The sequence below is a fragment of the Equus quagga genome, chromosome 2, assembly GCF_021613505.1.
Source record: "Equus quagga isolate Etosha38 chromosome 2, UCLA_HA_Equagga_1.0, whole genome shotgun sequence".
Taxonomy (NCBI): Eukaryota; Metazoa; Chordata; class Mammalia; order Perissodactyla; family Equidae; genus Equus; species Equus quagga.
The window spans coordinates 179,586,126-179,602,654 of NC_060268.1; the positions used below are offsets into that span (position 1 = coordinate 179,586,126).

General features: G+C 45.5%; 2 protein-coding genes across 6 annotated transcripts in view; one reads left to right on the forward strand and one right to left on the reverse strand.

The window, feature by feature from the left end:
- PTPRE (protein tyrosine phosphatase receptor type E) overlaps window positions 1–4,545 on the forward strand; it is a 172,533-nt gene extending 167,988 nt beyond the window's left edge. For all 5 annotated transcript variants that reach the window (XM_046654336.1, XM_046654339.1, XM_046654337.1 and 2 more), the window contains one exon: window positions 1,002–4,545. In XM_046654336.1, the coding sequence (XP_046510292.1) occupies window positions 1,002–1,076 (75 nt within the window). In that variant the 3' untranslated portion in view covers window positions 1,077–4,545. The remainder of the gene's footprint in view (window positions 1–1,001) is intronic.
- A 4,851-nt stretch (window positions 4,546–9,396) lies between these two features.
- Window positions 9,397–16,529, reverse strand: part of MKI67 (marker of proliferation Ki-67) — a 25,568-nt gene continuing 18,435 nt past the window's right edge. The window contains exons 13-15 of the mRNA XM_046654358.1: window positions 14,960–16,529; window positions 13,651–14,094; window positions 9,397–11,027 (exon numbers count right to left, since the gene is read on the reverse strand). The exon at window positions 14,960–16,529 is cut by the window's right edge and continues 910 nt beyond it. Coding sequence (XP_046510314.1) covers window positions 10,962–11,027; window positions 13,651–14,094; window positions 14,960–16,529 — 2,080 coding nt within the window. The 3' untranslated portion in view covers window positions 9,397–10,961. The remainder of the gene's footprint in view (window positions 11,028–13,650; window positions 14,095–14,959) is intronic.

Genomic DNA, 16,529 nt, shown 5'->3' on the forward strand with positions numbered 1-16,529 from the left:
GCAGGGCCAGGCAGACTACTGTTTGACATCTTTCAACCCAAAAGCCTTTAGAATTTCGTTCAATGTGTATTTAGAGAAGTGGCTGAACCCAACATGTTGTGAAAGAGGAGGGGAGGGAGATGGGGGCCAAACTTGGTCCCTCCTGCTTCCCAGACCCTTCACCCCAGGTCCCAGCTCCCGTGCCCCACTGCGCCAGCAAATTACCAGAGTTTGTAAGTGACCAGATCCTTGCACTTGAGAAGCAGGTTAGCCTCCGTCTGTTGTCACTCAAACCTTTGCGGTCGTCTCCCCTGCCCACTGACCATTATGCACACGTGGTTTCCCAGAGTGTCCTGCAATTGCCGTTTCTCCATCTCTTTCATTTCTTCCTATTGCATGCCCGTTATTGGTGGATACCACAGGTCCCACCTAGCTGGTCCCTTGTCAACCCACCAACCTGGCTCTGGTCTTAGTCACCTCCAAGAGCCGCTAGGAAGACAAGAGTCAAATAATGTGCAAGTGTTTTAGTAAGTTCAAGACCTTACACAGCTGTAACGCATTATTCTTTTGAATTCTAATAAAATTTATGTAAAACAATGTCCCTTTTGTAGAGTAAATTTTGACTTAAAAATAATCTAGATTTTCATCTTATTTAACTTTCACAGATTACGTCTTTGTTACATTATGAAGTTCATATGATATTAAGTACTCTGATTTCTTTTCAGTTCAAAAATAGTTGTCTTCCAGTTTAAATATGAAAACTAAAGACCTTTTACTCAAACTGTTCTAAAATAAGCTAAGTTGAAACTAAACATTATTTTCTTTGTAGGAAAACAGCTTTATTTGGAAGTGTTCATGTGCCTGAAAACTAAATTATGTAACAGAAGCTGATGTATATAAGAGTATACAATATTTTAATAACTAGTCAGACTCTTTTATGTCTTTTTAAAGTGTTTCTCCTAATTAAATGAATCATATTTGTTTAAACATCATTTTAATGTACTCTTGGTTTTCTTTTTCAGGAACAGTATGAATTCTGCTACAAAGTGGTACAAGATTTTATTGATATATTTTCTGATTATGCTAATTTCAAATGAAAATTCCTGCCTTAAAATATTTTTTAATTTAATGGTCAGTATATTTTGTAAAAATCATGTTAATTTATTTCGTAGTTGACATTAATATCCTTCCTAATTTCTTTGTATATATTTTGTTATGCTTTGAAGGCAACCTGCTATAAAGTTATTAAATCTTAAATACCCCTTTTAAAAACTGAAATCATGTATTAAGGTCAAGTACTATCCCATAAAATATGTCTTTCTGCTAATATCGCTAACTATTTTCATTTTCATTAGATTCATATCATTTAACTTCACACATTCAGCTCCTCTAAATGTTACAAATCTTAATATGCCACGTGTGCTTATGCAAGATTCTAAACAAAGTTCATTGTCAAGAAAACAGTCAAGGACTCAGAAATCAGTTGAAAATTCACTTTCCTAACACTGATTTTATAGCCCTGAGCAGCAGCATTTTTTCTGAAGTCAAACTGTTCATGAAGATATAATGTAAACAGGGAATTTTCTAAAGTCCTCAGTGTCAACCTATGTGGTTTATCTTTGCATTTTGAAGATCAGAGACTTTACAACCTGAATCCTGGTCTGAAACAGATGAGACTAGTTAGTGACTGTACAGTGATACTTAAACATGCAATATTCAAGGCCGTGTCCGTGCCACCTTGGCTAGATGACAAGAGATGTCAATGCCAGTGGCCCAGTTCGCCCATGGCCTTGGGTACAGCTAAACTAGCTATTGGAGCTGCGCTCCCACGGCACCACTGGCTGTCCATCTGTCTGTCTGTCTGACTCAGATAACCCTCTGAGAATCAAACCAGCTGCATTTCTCACCCTCCCCTTTCACCCTGCCGCAGCTGCCCGTGCTGGTCCAGAGCTGTGCCTACAGGCTCAACACAAAACCACTTCCCATTCCAAACGTTCAGATAAAGTCGAACGTCTGACACACACAGGAGCAAGAAGCACACGCTTGGGTAGAAACAGAAGGGCAGCCGCCAGCAATTATGCTTTAAACTTTCTGAGAAGCATTTTGGTATTTAAAGATCTCTTGTAAAAGCTAAGATTGTTTGTAAGAAAAGAAATCTTAAAATCTAGATTTATACAGCTTTTTTTTAAAGTCCCACTCCTCAATATTTAATAAAAGAAAAAGAAAGAGAAATCCTTAATCTAGAGACTAACTTATTTTTGAATGGAAGTCCTACTGAGACTTTTGACACTGGATGATAACAATCCCACTGCCAGACAGGATTGGCTTATGGGGCAAAAAGAGGGGAGGGATGAGTATAGAACAGTGATCCTTCTATGGCCACTAGGTACCTAGCAGATGAGCACAATGTTTTGGCAACATCTGGTCTGCTTACTGAAAGCATCTAACCTGTGCATTTTTGGTACATTTTTTGCTTTTTAAAAGAGATATAAAGGCCTTATTTGACATTTCCACTGGTAACCAATTGCACCCTCCTATTGCACTGTTTATCCTGTGTTCATGTCTAGTGTGCACAAACGCAACCCCAGGGTAGGCTGCGTTCTAATAGGCTCGCAGATTATCAAGCTTCTGTCACCCCTTGAGCCCCACCCAAGGGCAAGAGGAGGCACCCAGCTGGAAGGACAAAGCACAACTTTGTGACCACCGCCATCCCGCCAGCTGCTTCCCTGGGCTGCACACTCACGCAACGCGTGCCCCTCTCCTTCTCGGTACAATGAGTATGCATTTGGGTCAAAGAGGAAAATGCAGCGAGTTTTGCAACATGCACCAGTTGGTCCCATTTGTTTCAATTGTTAAAATTCCAAGCCCAAGGCCTTTCTTTGACTAGAGGAGAAGAGAGAAGTGAGCTTTTGTTCTGCAGCAATCCAGAAACAGAGCCACTCGTTGTGATGAAGGCAGCTAGTCTTTATTTGAGGGGTCAAAGTCAAAGTCAGGGGGCATGGGTTTAGGTCTGAATTTAGGCGACCTTCATCAGAATCCTTCAGGCCCTTCAATGGTCTTAACTGGCATCTCTTGTCTCGAGATTAAGGTAGACTTTCTCAGGGGTGAACTCGGCAAAGTGCCCCATTTGTGTGTTCTGCTGCCTTGGCCGTCCACCAGTGTCCTCTACAAGCATCCTGGCATGCGATTTGGGCCCTCCAGGTCCAGAAACAAAGCAGAAGCCACCGTCCCTTGGACACCGGCCCCTCCTCCCCACTTGGGCACAGCACTTGCCTTTCTAGGAGGGTCCTGGATTGCAGGCCTCATGGCCTCTGCCAAGGCTCCCTCAGTTCCAACAGTCTCGGTGGGCAATCGGGGACGCACTATCCTGTCTGTGCAACCCAGAAAGTTGATCTGTTCTTCCCCTTCAGTCAAAGAAAGTCCATTGTACATAAGAAAACAGCGCCACACGTACAAGGTCATTTTTCCTTCCACATTTTTCTATGTTGCATGCAGCTGCATTCAAATGCCAAATAGCGATTGGAAGACGACCATTCTGATCTATGTGCTTTATTGGTCACTATGTGACTCTATGGTTTCTCTCCATGTGCTCTACGAATGAAGAATGCGTACCAGTGTTTTAAAAGGTATTTTTATGTGTTTTTAAAAACTTTTTAAAATGAGCCTGACACATCTGTTTCAGCATTTGGAGACATGTCCATGTTATTTTTTTAAATCTATGATTACTGATACTTTTGTTTAACTAAGTTGTGTTTAATTTATGTGCAATCTTTATAATATATGTATGTATTCTGGTTTCAACTATCATTTTCTTTTATTACATTTATAATTTGATCTTGCTCTGATTATAATGCCAGTGAATGTTGCTGAATTCTTTGTATATGCAAATTGCAAGATCTAAAACATTCTGATGCAAGGATAAATCTTACTTTGACTTCCAGCCTGCTTCTCTTTCTTCAGTGAAATCTCTTAATTTCATTCCTGTGTCTTAAGTCCTTTTAAACAAGACATTCATTAGGCGGTAAACATTGGTTTATAGAGACAATTAATTTTAGGACCTCTAAAATTTAGCTCATACCGGGCATAGAAGCAGCCCCTGAGGCTTGAGTAGACATGGTGGCCAACTGGGCTGGCCCCAGCTCTCAGCTGGCCTTCAGAAGGCATGAGCTGTGCATGAAGCACTGAGTGATAACTCCCCCTTCAGGGAGCCCATGTTCCCGCTAGAGTGCAAACAGGGCACTGAGCCATGAGCACTGGTTTCTCGGAATCTCCAGGGAAGATGACAGCATGCTAGATGTCCACGGCCAGGTGGAATCAGAAAGTCCTTCTAACAGTTGTGTTCCTGCTAAAATCTAAAACCATATTAGGTCTCCTTTTGCACATCTTTACGTCTCTGGGTATCCCCAACTCTCCCTCCACCACTTCCCCCCTCCCCTCCCTTCCCTGCCCCACACACCGGCTTCCTCCTTCAGACATTCTGGGCCTCATGTGGAAGTTAACATATGCTTTTTATCATTTGTTGTATTTATTTAATAAATTTTATGAGCCTTGTTATATTTGTTAAAATGGATGACTTGAAAACCTTTATTCTCCGCTCCGAAAAAACCAGATCACCTGCCATGAAAGGCTTTTTGCTTTTGTGGGCCCTTTAGTTATTGGGTTTCCTTATGGTCTGTCTGTCTGCATGTCCCTTTTCTGCTCCGGGTATGGCGGGGGCCCTCCTCTGGGTTATGCGGAACGGGAGATGTGAAGGTGCAGACATGCCCTGAGGCAGCCGACAGGGGAGGAGGCATGGGAGAAAGAGGAGGTTTGGAGGAGGGACTGTGAGGGCATGAGCAGGCATCACCAATCAGGGACCAAGTGACTCGACCAAGCTGACTGAGCCCACAGCCTAGGAGAAGAAAGAAACACTGGGCCTGTCTCAGAGGACCCACATCAGATGGAAACACACCAACAGGATGCCGCATGCTAACCGACCTCAGGGTAGATGGGCAGGAGAGCCGACAGCTGAGGGAGGGTAGCGCCTCCCTGGGATGGGATGGCACGGATTAGAGAAGTGCCTCTTAGCAGCCTATGTGGTATTTCCAAACGTCAGAGGACTCATGGGTGAGTCTTCCAACCAGGGAAACAGGCCCTGCCCCCAAATCCAGGCTCCATACTTGAGGAGAGCCAGGCAGCCAACAGGGCATCCTGCTGACTCTGCCACCTCCAGCCAGAGGGGGCCCCCTGTTAGGGGTTGAATTGTTCCCCCCCGCCAAATTAATATGGTAAAGCCCTAATTGCCAGTTCCTCAGCCTATGACCTTATTTGGAAATAGGGTCATTGCCGCTGTAATTAACTAAGATGAGTTCATGCTGGATTCCGGTGGGCCGTGAGGGTGGACCCACTCTACCGCAATAGGACTGTGTCTTTATAAGAGGGAATTTGGACATAGACATGTGCACGACAAAGAGGTCACCATGGGAAAAGAAGGCAGACGTTGGAGTGATGCTTCTGCCAATCAAGAACTCCCGAGGCTGCAGGGAACTAGGAGAGAGGCTCAGAGCAGCTTCTCTTCTACAGCTCGCAGGAGGAAGCAACCCTGCCTACACCCTGACGGGGACTTCGGCCCTCTGAAACTGTGAAACAATAAGATCCTGTTGTTTGAGCCACCCAGTTTGTGGCACTTTGGTAGGGCATCCCTGGCAACCTGCCCCCTACGCCAGAGGTGTCTGTCTTAGTTTGAGTTTATCCAAAAGAAAACTCTGACAAAGGACACGGTGCCTGTGGTTTAATTGGGAGGCAATCTCAGGAGGCAGGAGTGAGGGAGCAGAGAGATGAGGCAGGAGGAAGGAAGAGCCACCCAGAGGGGCAGTACAGAGACCATCCTCGGGGACTCCACTCTGCCGTGACACCCGAGGGCATCCCTGAATCTACCTGAAGGGCAGGACGCTGGAGTGTTGACCCACCACTCCTGGTCCCCAGGATGGACGTTGTCTCTGGGGGTGCCAGCCCCTGGTCACGAAGGGTGGTGGTACCCCAACAATACCCAGGGAGCCAGGTTTGTCGTCAAAGTTCAAACCAAACAGAAATGTCAAAGAGTATATATGACCTTGGCCCGTCACCTGACTCTCCCCTCATCTCAGTGCATTGATTACTCCGGGGTACGTCCTTCCAGACAGCTTCTGCAGGTTTAAACTTGTGTGGTTATATAAACACGTGAATAATTCATTTGCTTGTTTGTTTTTAAGAACGTCAGGGTCAAACTGCCAGAATATCTTCAAATCTAGGATGACAAAATGGTCAAGTCCACTTTATGTTCTGCTGAGAAAGCAAACACACTGCCAATTATTCCTGGTAGGACGCCATCAATTTTGAGATACATCCTGATGTGAGAGAGGTTAACATGTGAAAACTTTGTGTCTTAGAAGTGATGAAATATGCCACCTATGGGCAGTTGTGCGAATTGCCCTTTTGTTCAACATTCCGCCTTAGAATCTGGCCCTGTCAGCACACATGCAGCTTCCTTTCTGTTTAAAGCCTCCTTGGTATTCCCGGGTATAAACCTAACAAACTCTGATGGGCATTCCTCCATGATGGACATCAGCTTATTTCCATTGGCCTGCAAGGTTCTACTGCATCTTTGTGATGAATACACTTGCGCATGTGTGTATTTGTTCCCATGTGCAAAGCATTTGTATGGGAGAGCTGCCTAGAAGAGGAGTTTCTGGGTCAAAGGGCAGACTCATTTTAAATTTAGGTAGGAGCTGCCAAGTTGCCGTTCAAAGGATCTCCCAACTAACTCATTTGCCCACCGACAGTGCAGACAGCACCCGCTTCCCCACACACCACTAACCCTGGGTATTGGCAAGCCTTTTAGTTTTTACAAAACTGATAGGCAAAAAAATCATGACTCATTTCAATTTGCATTTCCTTAACTTCTGGTGGGTTGAGCATCTCTGCACATGTTTATTATTTGTATTTCATCTGTGAAGCACAAATTCATACTTTTTATCCACTTTCCTAGTTGTGTTACCTGATTTTTCCTCATTAGTTTATTGTAATTCTTTTTAAGTCACAGGTACAATCCTTTGTATTCATATTAAAAATATTTCCCGTCAGTTCTTCATAAAAGACTGTTGTTGATGGCTATTTAATGTCCCTTGTCCAGGGAGCTTTGGGACTTGCCCGTCTGTAGATGGCTCTATGAGCACAGGCTGCCACGCCCTGACGGCTGAGCACTCTGCGGCGCATGGCAATACCAAACCTTCGTTCCTTTGAAATCATCACGTAGACACCAGGAGAGGCTTCATGTGATCAAGGGCGCTTCTTGCTCCCTCGTGAAGAGCAAGATTGATGAAATCCCAATTTGCAGACTATTGAATGCTCAGGTGCCAGCGTGGCACTCAGTGCTGGAGGCACCAGGAAAAGGAGATGTGACCAAGGCCTGGAGAAGCCTCAGGGGCCCGGGCGGTCTGCACGGCACCTGAATCAGGGTCCTTTGAGCTGTGGCTGGAGTACCAGATCCATGTCTGGGAAGATGATGCCAGCAGCTGGTTTAAAGAAATTTTCTAGAAAGCCTAGCATATGGTAGAGTCCCAGCCATAGTGTCTAATTGTTTTGAATGAAGTAGCTAGTTTACTTTATGGAGTAGACGTTGGCAATGTTGTCTCTCCATTACAACCTGGAACAGCACAACCGAGCGTGCCTGTCAGTCGAGGCCTAAACTTCTCTATCTTGACTGTTTAGGACTGAGGGTGGCCTTCCTTCCTTCCTTCCGCCCTCAGCCCCGCCAGGTGGTGAACTCAACATGCACCACCCCAAAACCTTTCTCTGCCTGAGGGAAAACTTCTTCCTCAGGACAAACAGACGCACCACGGGCTCTGGCCTGGGACTCGCCTGTGAGTTCTCTCCCAGGATCTCCGTCACGTTAGGGCAACCAGATGAAAGAAGCAACACATGTTTTCATCTGCTAAATCTGGTGGCGCTGGGTCAAATCTCTGTCCCTGGACCCATCACTTCTGTCTAGATAAAGTGGACATGACCCAGGGTTTGGGGAGTCCCCTTCTCCAAATATGAGGGCCGTTCTGAGGGACCAACATGACTGTGACGGCTTACTGGCCAGGAGAGGAAGTAACTGTCCAGCCACATCAGTTGTCAAAATGGAGGCCAATGAACCAGCCCCTCCGCCTCTGCCTGACTGCCGCTGCCCACTCTTAGTTTGTTTTCTTCTCTGCTACCCTCCCGCTAATACAAACATGGTGAGTTTTAAGATCACTTCATCTCACACACACCTGGTTGGGTACCTCCTGCACCTGCTCGCTGGAATACGGTGACCGGTAAATACATGGTCTGCCCTCACGTTTGGACAAAGCCGGGTGCTAGCAGAGGAGGCAGACACACAATCAGTGGTCTAGTTTCCACTGCAGTACATTCAGCAAAGAAGCACAGGATGACTCCAGAGCATGAAACGGGGGACCCAACCCAGCCAGGGAGACAGGAATGGGGGTGACCTAGGCTTCCTTGAGGGAGCCTCGCTGGAGTTGAGCTCAGGCCTGGAGGGAAGCATCTAGTGAAGCAAGAGGTGGGGAAATTCCCAGGCAGAGAGCAGGGGGTATGCGTGTGTGCTTGTGTGTGCGTATGAATATGTGTGCAGAAGAGTCTGTGTATGCACGTATGCATATGAATGAGTGTGTGTGTGCAGGAGTGTGTTTGTCTATGTGCGTGTGGGGGGAATGTCCTCCCTAAAGAAGGCAAGGGTTGGCTGGTACGGAATTACAGCAAAGAAATTCAAGGACAGATTGGCAGCCAGGTCACGCAAAGGCCTGGGGGCTAAAAGTAAAACTAGCTTCTGTTTATTGAGAATTTTCCATCAGAGGGATGTTACTTGGAATCTGAAGCTCAGAGAAGTTACCAAACCACACAGCCAGTAGGTGAGTATTTATTTCTTGCACCCTGCTCTCAAATAGTTAGCCTAGCTGAATGGTTCATATTTCTGTCTGAAGCTTCCCTCCGTCACAAAAATACTAAATGAAAGAGGCATCCCGTGGACACGAGCTTTTTGAAGACTTGCTTGAATGAGCTTTTCTAATGTAGCACCTACAGCCCTGGCGAAGGAGAACCACCCTGCGCTCTTGAAACATGGTACTTCCTAAGGTGAGAAAATACGCTGATACATTTCAGCAAGATATTTGGTTAGAACTGAACCCTAAAGGGTTTTTTAATTAATCAGTATATTTCATTCCCCAGGCATACGGCTAATTGAAATTTTTCTCTATTTGAGGTTCATAATTACTACTAAATCTGGAGTGTTGGCAGAACAACTTAATCAGAGAAAAATCCTATTAGTTTACATTTTCTTTAATTTCACCTATCTAAATGACACATTTGTGACTCACACCTTCAAATAAAGTGCCTTTTCTAATGAGGGCCTCACTTTCTAAAATCCTCTCATTTCTTCTGCTCTGCCACGCTCCCACTCTTTATGGCCCGGCTTGACTGTCACTTGGGTCGGGAGTCTCCTCCATCCTACAGCCCTCCCTCAACCTGTCATTCTTCCTCACGATCTTAGACAACCCTGTCCAGCACTCTATTATGGCAGCCGAAATAGCAAAAGCAACTACCACTGATGCAGACGGACACGCATAGATTCATATGTTTATTCAGCAAATATTTATTACTGTGTACACCTGGCTCCACACCAGACTTTGGGGATACAAGAGTGGACAGACAGGGCCTGGGCATTGCAGTTCATAGTCTAGGGGACGGCCGCCCTCTCTTGTTTTCCATCCTCAGCTCAAACTGGAAAGCAGGTGAATGGGGAGGCCTCCAGACAGGTGACTGGAGAGAAGGTGTGCTCTCTTCTGATTTAGGGAGCAGAGCAAGAAGAACAGGAGGACAAGTGGAATATAAAAATGGAGATGCCCAGCAGTTTGATGTATGGGTCTGAAACTGAAGAAAGAAGCCTGGGCTTAAAATGAGATGTAGGAGGCAACTGCTTGCAAGTAAGCAATTTGGAAACCGTGGGTGAAGAAGCCTCGTGCTCTGCCGCTGTCAGAAACGGCTGTGCTTTAGGGGGAGAGTTTGTATCGCTTCCTGTACGAGGTGGCATGCTGGGCACTAAGTCAGGTCAACAGGTGTGGTGAGAAAAAGCACAGGTGGGAGCAGATCCAGTAGAAAGCTCAGAAGATGTAAATGACGCCAAAGCAGAGAAGCTAAGAGGGGTGTCACAGTTTGGAAGGGAGGGGCACTCTGGCCCATGGCCCTAAGAGCTAGTGAGTGGATGGCTTCTCAGACGAAAGCAGTCCAGTTTAGACAAATATTTTTAAAGTGAAAAAGGCAAGCCACCAGACATTCCTTAAATAAAGTAACACCTTTATGCTGAAGATGGGCTCACAAACCATCCTCCAATCTACAATTTCATTCCCTTAAGGGATAAAGACACCAAGGATCAGACTGTCCTGCTGATGATAAATAGCCCTAGTGTATGAACCAAATGTCTCCGCCATTGTAAAGACAGATCTTGTAAGTTTCATTAATCTACTCATCCGTCCACTCATGAACGTTTCCTGAGTGCCTGCCTGGTGTGGGGGATACAACAAGGATAGAAGCCTCTGCCGTTTACATTCTGATGGAGGACACAGACAAACACAGAAGCATGTACAAAGCAAGTGCTAGAGCCCACAGTTATTGGGAATCGACTTGGGGGATAAACTTCCCGGCTTCATTTGCAGAGTTAAAGGGCATCCCTTGGCCCAAACTCCTACTTCCCACCCCCAAGTTTTAAATTTTTGTCATTTTATGAGACCCAGTTGTCCCCTTCATAATCTCCATGTGGGGTTTTTGAATAGACAATTCAGACCTAGAAATTTCTAAGCTTTCTTCTCTTAAACAACCAGATAGCACTATTTACAGAATTCACTTTTAAATTTACAGCAAATATTATACTAGAACTTATCACTAAATTAAATGTATTACTTTTTTACCCCTTTTAAACTTCTTAGCTAAACATCTTCATTGTCCCGACGACTTCTGGTCCTTATTTTCTTGATGCACACATTGTCATTATCCTGTTTGGAAACAAAAATATAACTCTTAAGTCATTTAAAAGAAATTTTTGTAACCAACTCTCCTCTGCAAAAACCCAATTCTTACTAGGTGTGACGCAGGTCTTTAGTTCTGGAAAATTCATCTTGAGGTTGGAAATGGGTTTAATAAGACATAGCTTGGGAAAGTTGCTTTTGTTCTTTAAGCCGTTTTTTTGGGTTAAGATTTTATTTTTGCTTCATCTCCCCAAAGCCCTCCAGTACATAGTTCTATATTTTAGTTGTGGGTCCTTCTAGTTGTGACATGTGGGACGCCGCCTCAGCATGGCCTGATGAGCGGTGCCGTGTCTGCGCCCAGGATCCGAACCAGCGAAACCCCAGGCTGCCAAAGCGGAGCTTGCGAACTTAACCACTCGGCCACGGGGCCGGCCCCCTAAGCCATTTTTACCATTTGGCTTTTTTATCTTATATATTTTGTCTTTTGATAGAAAGACTTGTCACCTATTTTTAAGTTAATACATAGTTTAAAAAAAGGAAGAAAATTGCCACACTATTACATGCATTTTTCACTAATTAAAAAATACCACTCAGGGGCTGGCCCCATGGCCGAGTGGTTAAGTCCGTGCGATCTGCTGCGGCGGCCCAGGGTTTTGCCGCTTTGGATCCTGGGCGCGGACATGGCACTGCTCGTCAGGCCATGTTGAGGCGGTGTCCCACATGCCACAACTAGAAGGACGTGCAGCTAGGATATACAACTATGTACCGGGGGGAATTGGGGAGATAAGGCAGAAAAATAAATAAATAAATAAAAATAAAATAAAAATACCACTCAGAAAAAGTGAATTCAAATGTACAATCAGGGCGAAATCTTCAGGGTCTTCCAAACAATCTATGTGTATGAAGCGGACAATCGCTCAGTACTCCCTGAGTGTGACCTAGGACCACCTGCTTTGCGCAGTCCAGCGGGAGCTGGGAAGAGGCACACCCATCCAGACACTTCGAGAAAATCTAAAAGGAAGCAGATGTTCTGCGTCTTCAGAACCGGTGCCCTGGAGCCTTGGGTGTCTGCGCTGTGCTTACAGGTGAGAGGCCAGGTGTTTGTGCTTCTACTACACACGGTCCCCCAACCCAACAGCTCATGGGAAAAAGCTAATTGTGATGTCTGTTGAGCATACTTTAGGAGCAGTCCCCACCAGTGACCTTATCCAGTGATCTTTAAGACTGGGGGGCGGGAAGAGTCAGGAGAACAAAAGCCAAGAATTAAAAAGTCTAAGGCTGAGTGTGAATGCAAATGACCTGAAATACTTGAATTCGGACCCAAGCTATCGCCTTATTACAGTGCAACGCAAATGTTCATCAAATGACTGAGATATCAGGAAAAGGCCAAACTGGAGACGTATGCTCTATCAGGAGCTAGCAACGTGTGGCATCCACATTACAGACAACAGAATGAATGGTAAACACAAGCTCATGAAGGGCTGCGTGGGGCACGCTCCATCTGTGCTGACCCCAGGATGTACTCGCCTGCCCTGTAGCTGCTCCTTCATGATTCTAAGGGTGGCAGGACACGCACTGAGCTCCTGGATGTGGGCCTAGGCCAGTGTCCCCACCATCATTCTAGCAAGCAGTAAATAAATCTCTTCTGCTTTTGCAGCTGACACCACATCAGACAACTGTTTGTCAAGCAGTAAATTCACACACGTGTGTTAGAGCAATGGCCCACAGCACTGGCGTTCACGGGCTCTCACTGCACACTCAGAAGCAAATTTACACCACTCACAAAAAGGAGACTGTTCAACCACTCTTTCCTTCAAACTAGCAAAATCACATATTGCCCAGAACACCGAGTGAATTCAATCCTGCACCGTAGATTCATTCAAATGGCGCTGCTGAAGTTGACATGACGTTCGTAGCACTGACAGTCCTTAAACTTAGATGTTATTTGTTTTGGGAAGGGCCAAAGGACACAAGCACTTCCTACTGAATACGAACCTTTAATACAGTCCTGCGTTGCTTAACGAAGGGGACATGCTCTGGGAAATGCGTCGTTAGGCGATTTCACTATTGTGCGAGCGCCAGAGTGCACCTACACAAACCCAGATGGTACAGCCTACTGCACACCCAGGCCGTATGGTACTAATCCTATAGGACCACCGTGGTTATGTGGTCCATCACTGACTGAAACGTCGTTATGCAGCCCATAACTGTGGTACTATTTACTACCCCTCCAACTTTTCTTCATTCTAGATTTCCAAAGGAACTCCTCTGAAATCCAGACAGGACCACCTCACTCACATTAGTAAGTTTTGTTGAGCTAACGAGGGACTGAGGACATCTACCTATAATTTCAGTATGGGCTACGGCATGAGCCGTCAGAAAGTGCTGACTGGATACACTCCTTGTTCTTCCTGAATGATGTCTTCATACTGTGAATTTACTGTTTGAAGTGAGATTCCCAAGACAGATACAACTAAATATAGCTACAAAGACAAAATATCTGATTTAGAGTCACACTTCGTACGTGAGTATAACTGGGAGCTGGCAGCGTGTTATCACATATAATGTTTTGTTTGCTTTTGCAACGTGAGGCAAAATTTTATCAAAACATTCTATGCTCCTAAAGAAAGAAAAACAGTAATTTACTTGCCGTTTTCGTGGTTTCGGCACATCTGTTGGCCCTCCGAGTCACTCTCTGTTCCGATTCACCCTCTAGAGTGTTTCCTTTAGGAGGGATTGTAATCTTTCTCGATCTCAAACTCTTGGAGTCCGAATGTCCTGTTGCTTCTTTCTCCTTCTGACTCTCCACATGGATTTCCACCCTTTTCTTCCTGGCTTTCTCCTCTGCTACATTGGGCAAGGGCATCTTATTCTGTCTTCCAGATCTCAAACCCATTCTACTCTCATGAACTTGGCCCCCAGATGTAGAATTCTTGGCTCCATCTTCTGGGTTTTGTAGCTTCATCTCTTGGGAGGTATTCATGAGCTTCTTTTCATTCCTCTTTATTTTAATCTTTTCTGCTGATATGAGAAACTCAGTTCTTTGCTCTTCTACAGCGGTTTTATTTGGGCGTCTGGAGCGCAGGGACATTCCCTAAACAATCCAAAAGACGTCCACAACATGTCAATGAGTCGTACAAATCTCAAAATTCAACACAGAGAAAAACGATCAAAAGTGAACTCAAAGGGGGATTCATTTGAAAATTTTACATTGAATAATTTTCTATGATGCCAGTAATCTAAGATATTCAAGGTAAGGCCTTGTCACTTTGTTCCTATGGAGAAATCATCTCTACCATAAATAAGGAATTCAGCGTAAGTTTCAATCAGTGTCTGGATGTCATAAATGTCAAATCTGATCATAACAAGCATGAAAGGGGCATTATAGAAAAATGCCCCTTTATTCAGGCAGGAAATGAATTCCCAGTCTTTTAACAGTCATTGCTAAAGCAGACAGGAAAATCTTGGTTTCTGGAATTTTAGAAACTTCTCTCCACGCAGTAGTAACCTCTCTATCCAACAATCTGACAGTTCTGTTGCTCTCAGAACACACCCTCCCACGTACACCGTTCTGTTTAAATACTGAAGCATCTAGAGCTTCTACCCAGCACTCCTGGCTATAGAGTCTGGAACGCAGGACCAAGCTGCCCCCTTCTCTGCACGATGCCTCACACCTTCGAAGATGAACCTAACTCATTCAGTTCCTGAGAAACTCTTGCCAAACTTTGTAATAACAATTGTGACTAGCTATTTTCCCAAATTAGCCAATTGTCTCTGTAAATCCTAAAAGGACCCTTTCCCATGGTCTGCAGTTACTCCCTGTGTTGCATGCAGACTCCTTTGGGAAATGTAATCCACATATAAATTCAGTTTATACACAATTTGTACCAAATATTATACCAAAAAGGAGACCATCCCTCCAAGATGACATATAATGATTATGTAACATCTACCATCACCTTATTTGGAGCGGTCGCATCTTCCACTCTTTGGCCCTTTTTTTCAGTTTCCGTGTTGCTGGGCAGCTCTTCCACAGGTTCAATCCTCTTTGCCAAAATCCTCAGAATTCTCTTCTCTGCTATGGAGGGTTCAGAGGGTGTGAGTGTCTCTCCGGGAGCTGTCCTCTGTTTCTTCTGGAGTGGCTTCTCTTCTGCCATTTCCGGCGGAGTCGTCACGGAGCGCAGCCTCTTCCTTCCTGTGACACTTCCATGTTTCCCACCTTTCCTCTTGGGGGACGGGGAAACTCTGCTTTCCCTTGGTGATTGCACAGGCTCCCTGGTGCCCACCAGGTCGTCCATGGGTTTTGTCTTACGGGCCCTAAGGACTCTCCTGGACATTTTCACAGGTTCTCTTCTGTCTGGCGTTTGCGTTGGCGTTACCTTAATGGTCTCAGCATCAGTTCCCAGTTTCTTGGCATGAGCTGGTGTTTGGAGGACCTCTTTACACCTGGCCAGGTCTTCGAGTGGCTGGGCCTTTTCCTTAGGGATTCTTAGCTGCCTCTTGTTTCCGGTTACACTAGCTGTAGGGTCCAATTCCTGCCTTGCAGTTTCCTCAAACACTTTGATGTCTTTGTCACCACCGACTGGTCCCCTGCGTGAGCGTGTCATTCTCCCCAGGGTTTGTGTGCATTTCCTGCCTGCTGATGGAACTTCCTGCTCATCCACGTTTTGGGGAGGTACCCTGAGCCTTCTCTTCTTGCTTGGTGGCGCCATGACTAGTTCCACTTGGGGAGATTTGCAGAGCATTTTTGTGGTTTTGTCCTCAGTCATTGGTTCGTCTGTGTGATCTGGCATTTGGATGAGCTCTTTGAGGCCATTCAGGTCTTCGAGGGGCTGGGCCTTTTTCTTAGGGATTCTTGGCTGCTTCTTGCTTCTAGTTACATTTTCTTCAGGGTCCAATTCCTGCCGTGGAGTTTCCTTAAAGACTTTGATGTCTTTATCATCACCTGCTGGCTGTCCGTATGTGTGTGTGGTTTCCCCTGGCATTTGTGTGGGCTTCCTGCGTGCTGAGAGCTCATCCTCTACATCCACTTTCTGGGCAGGTGCCCTGAGCCGTCTCTTTCTACCTGTTGGCACCATGACCGGCTCCACTTGTAGAGATTTGCAGGGCATTTTTGTGGTTTTGTCCTCAGTCATTTTGATCTCATGTTCTGTGTGATCAGGTGTTTGGATGACATCTCTGAGGCCATCCAGGTCTTTGAGTGGCTGGGCCTTTTCCTTAGCTCTTCTTGGCTGCCTCTTGCTTCCAGTTACACTTGCTGGAGGGCCCTGTTCCTGCCTTGCAGTCTCCTCAAACACTTTGCTGTCTTTATCACCACTGACTGGTTCTCTGCGTGATCGCCTCGTTCTCCCCAGGGTTTGTGTGGGCTTCCTACGTGCTGATCTATCTTCCTTCTCATTCACCTTCTGGGGAGGTGCCCTAGGCTGTCTCTTTCTGCTTGTTGGTATGTTGACTGGTTCTGCTTGTGGGGATTTGCTGGGTATTCTGGTGGTTTTCTCCTCAGTCACTGGTTCCTTGGTGTGATCTGGT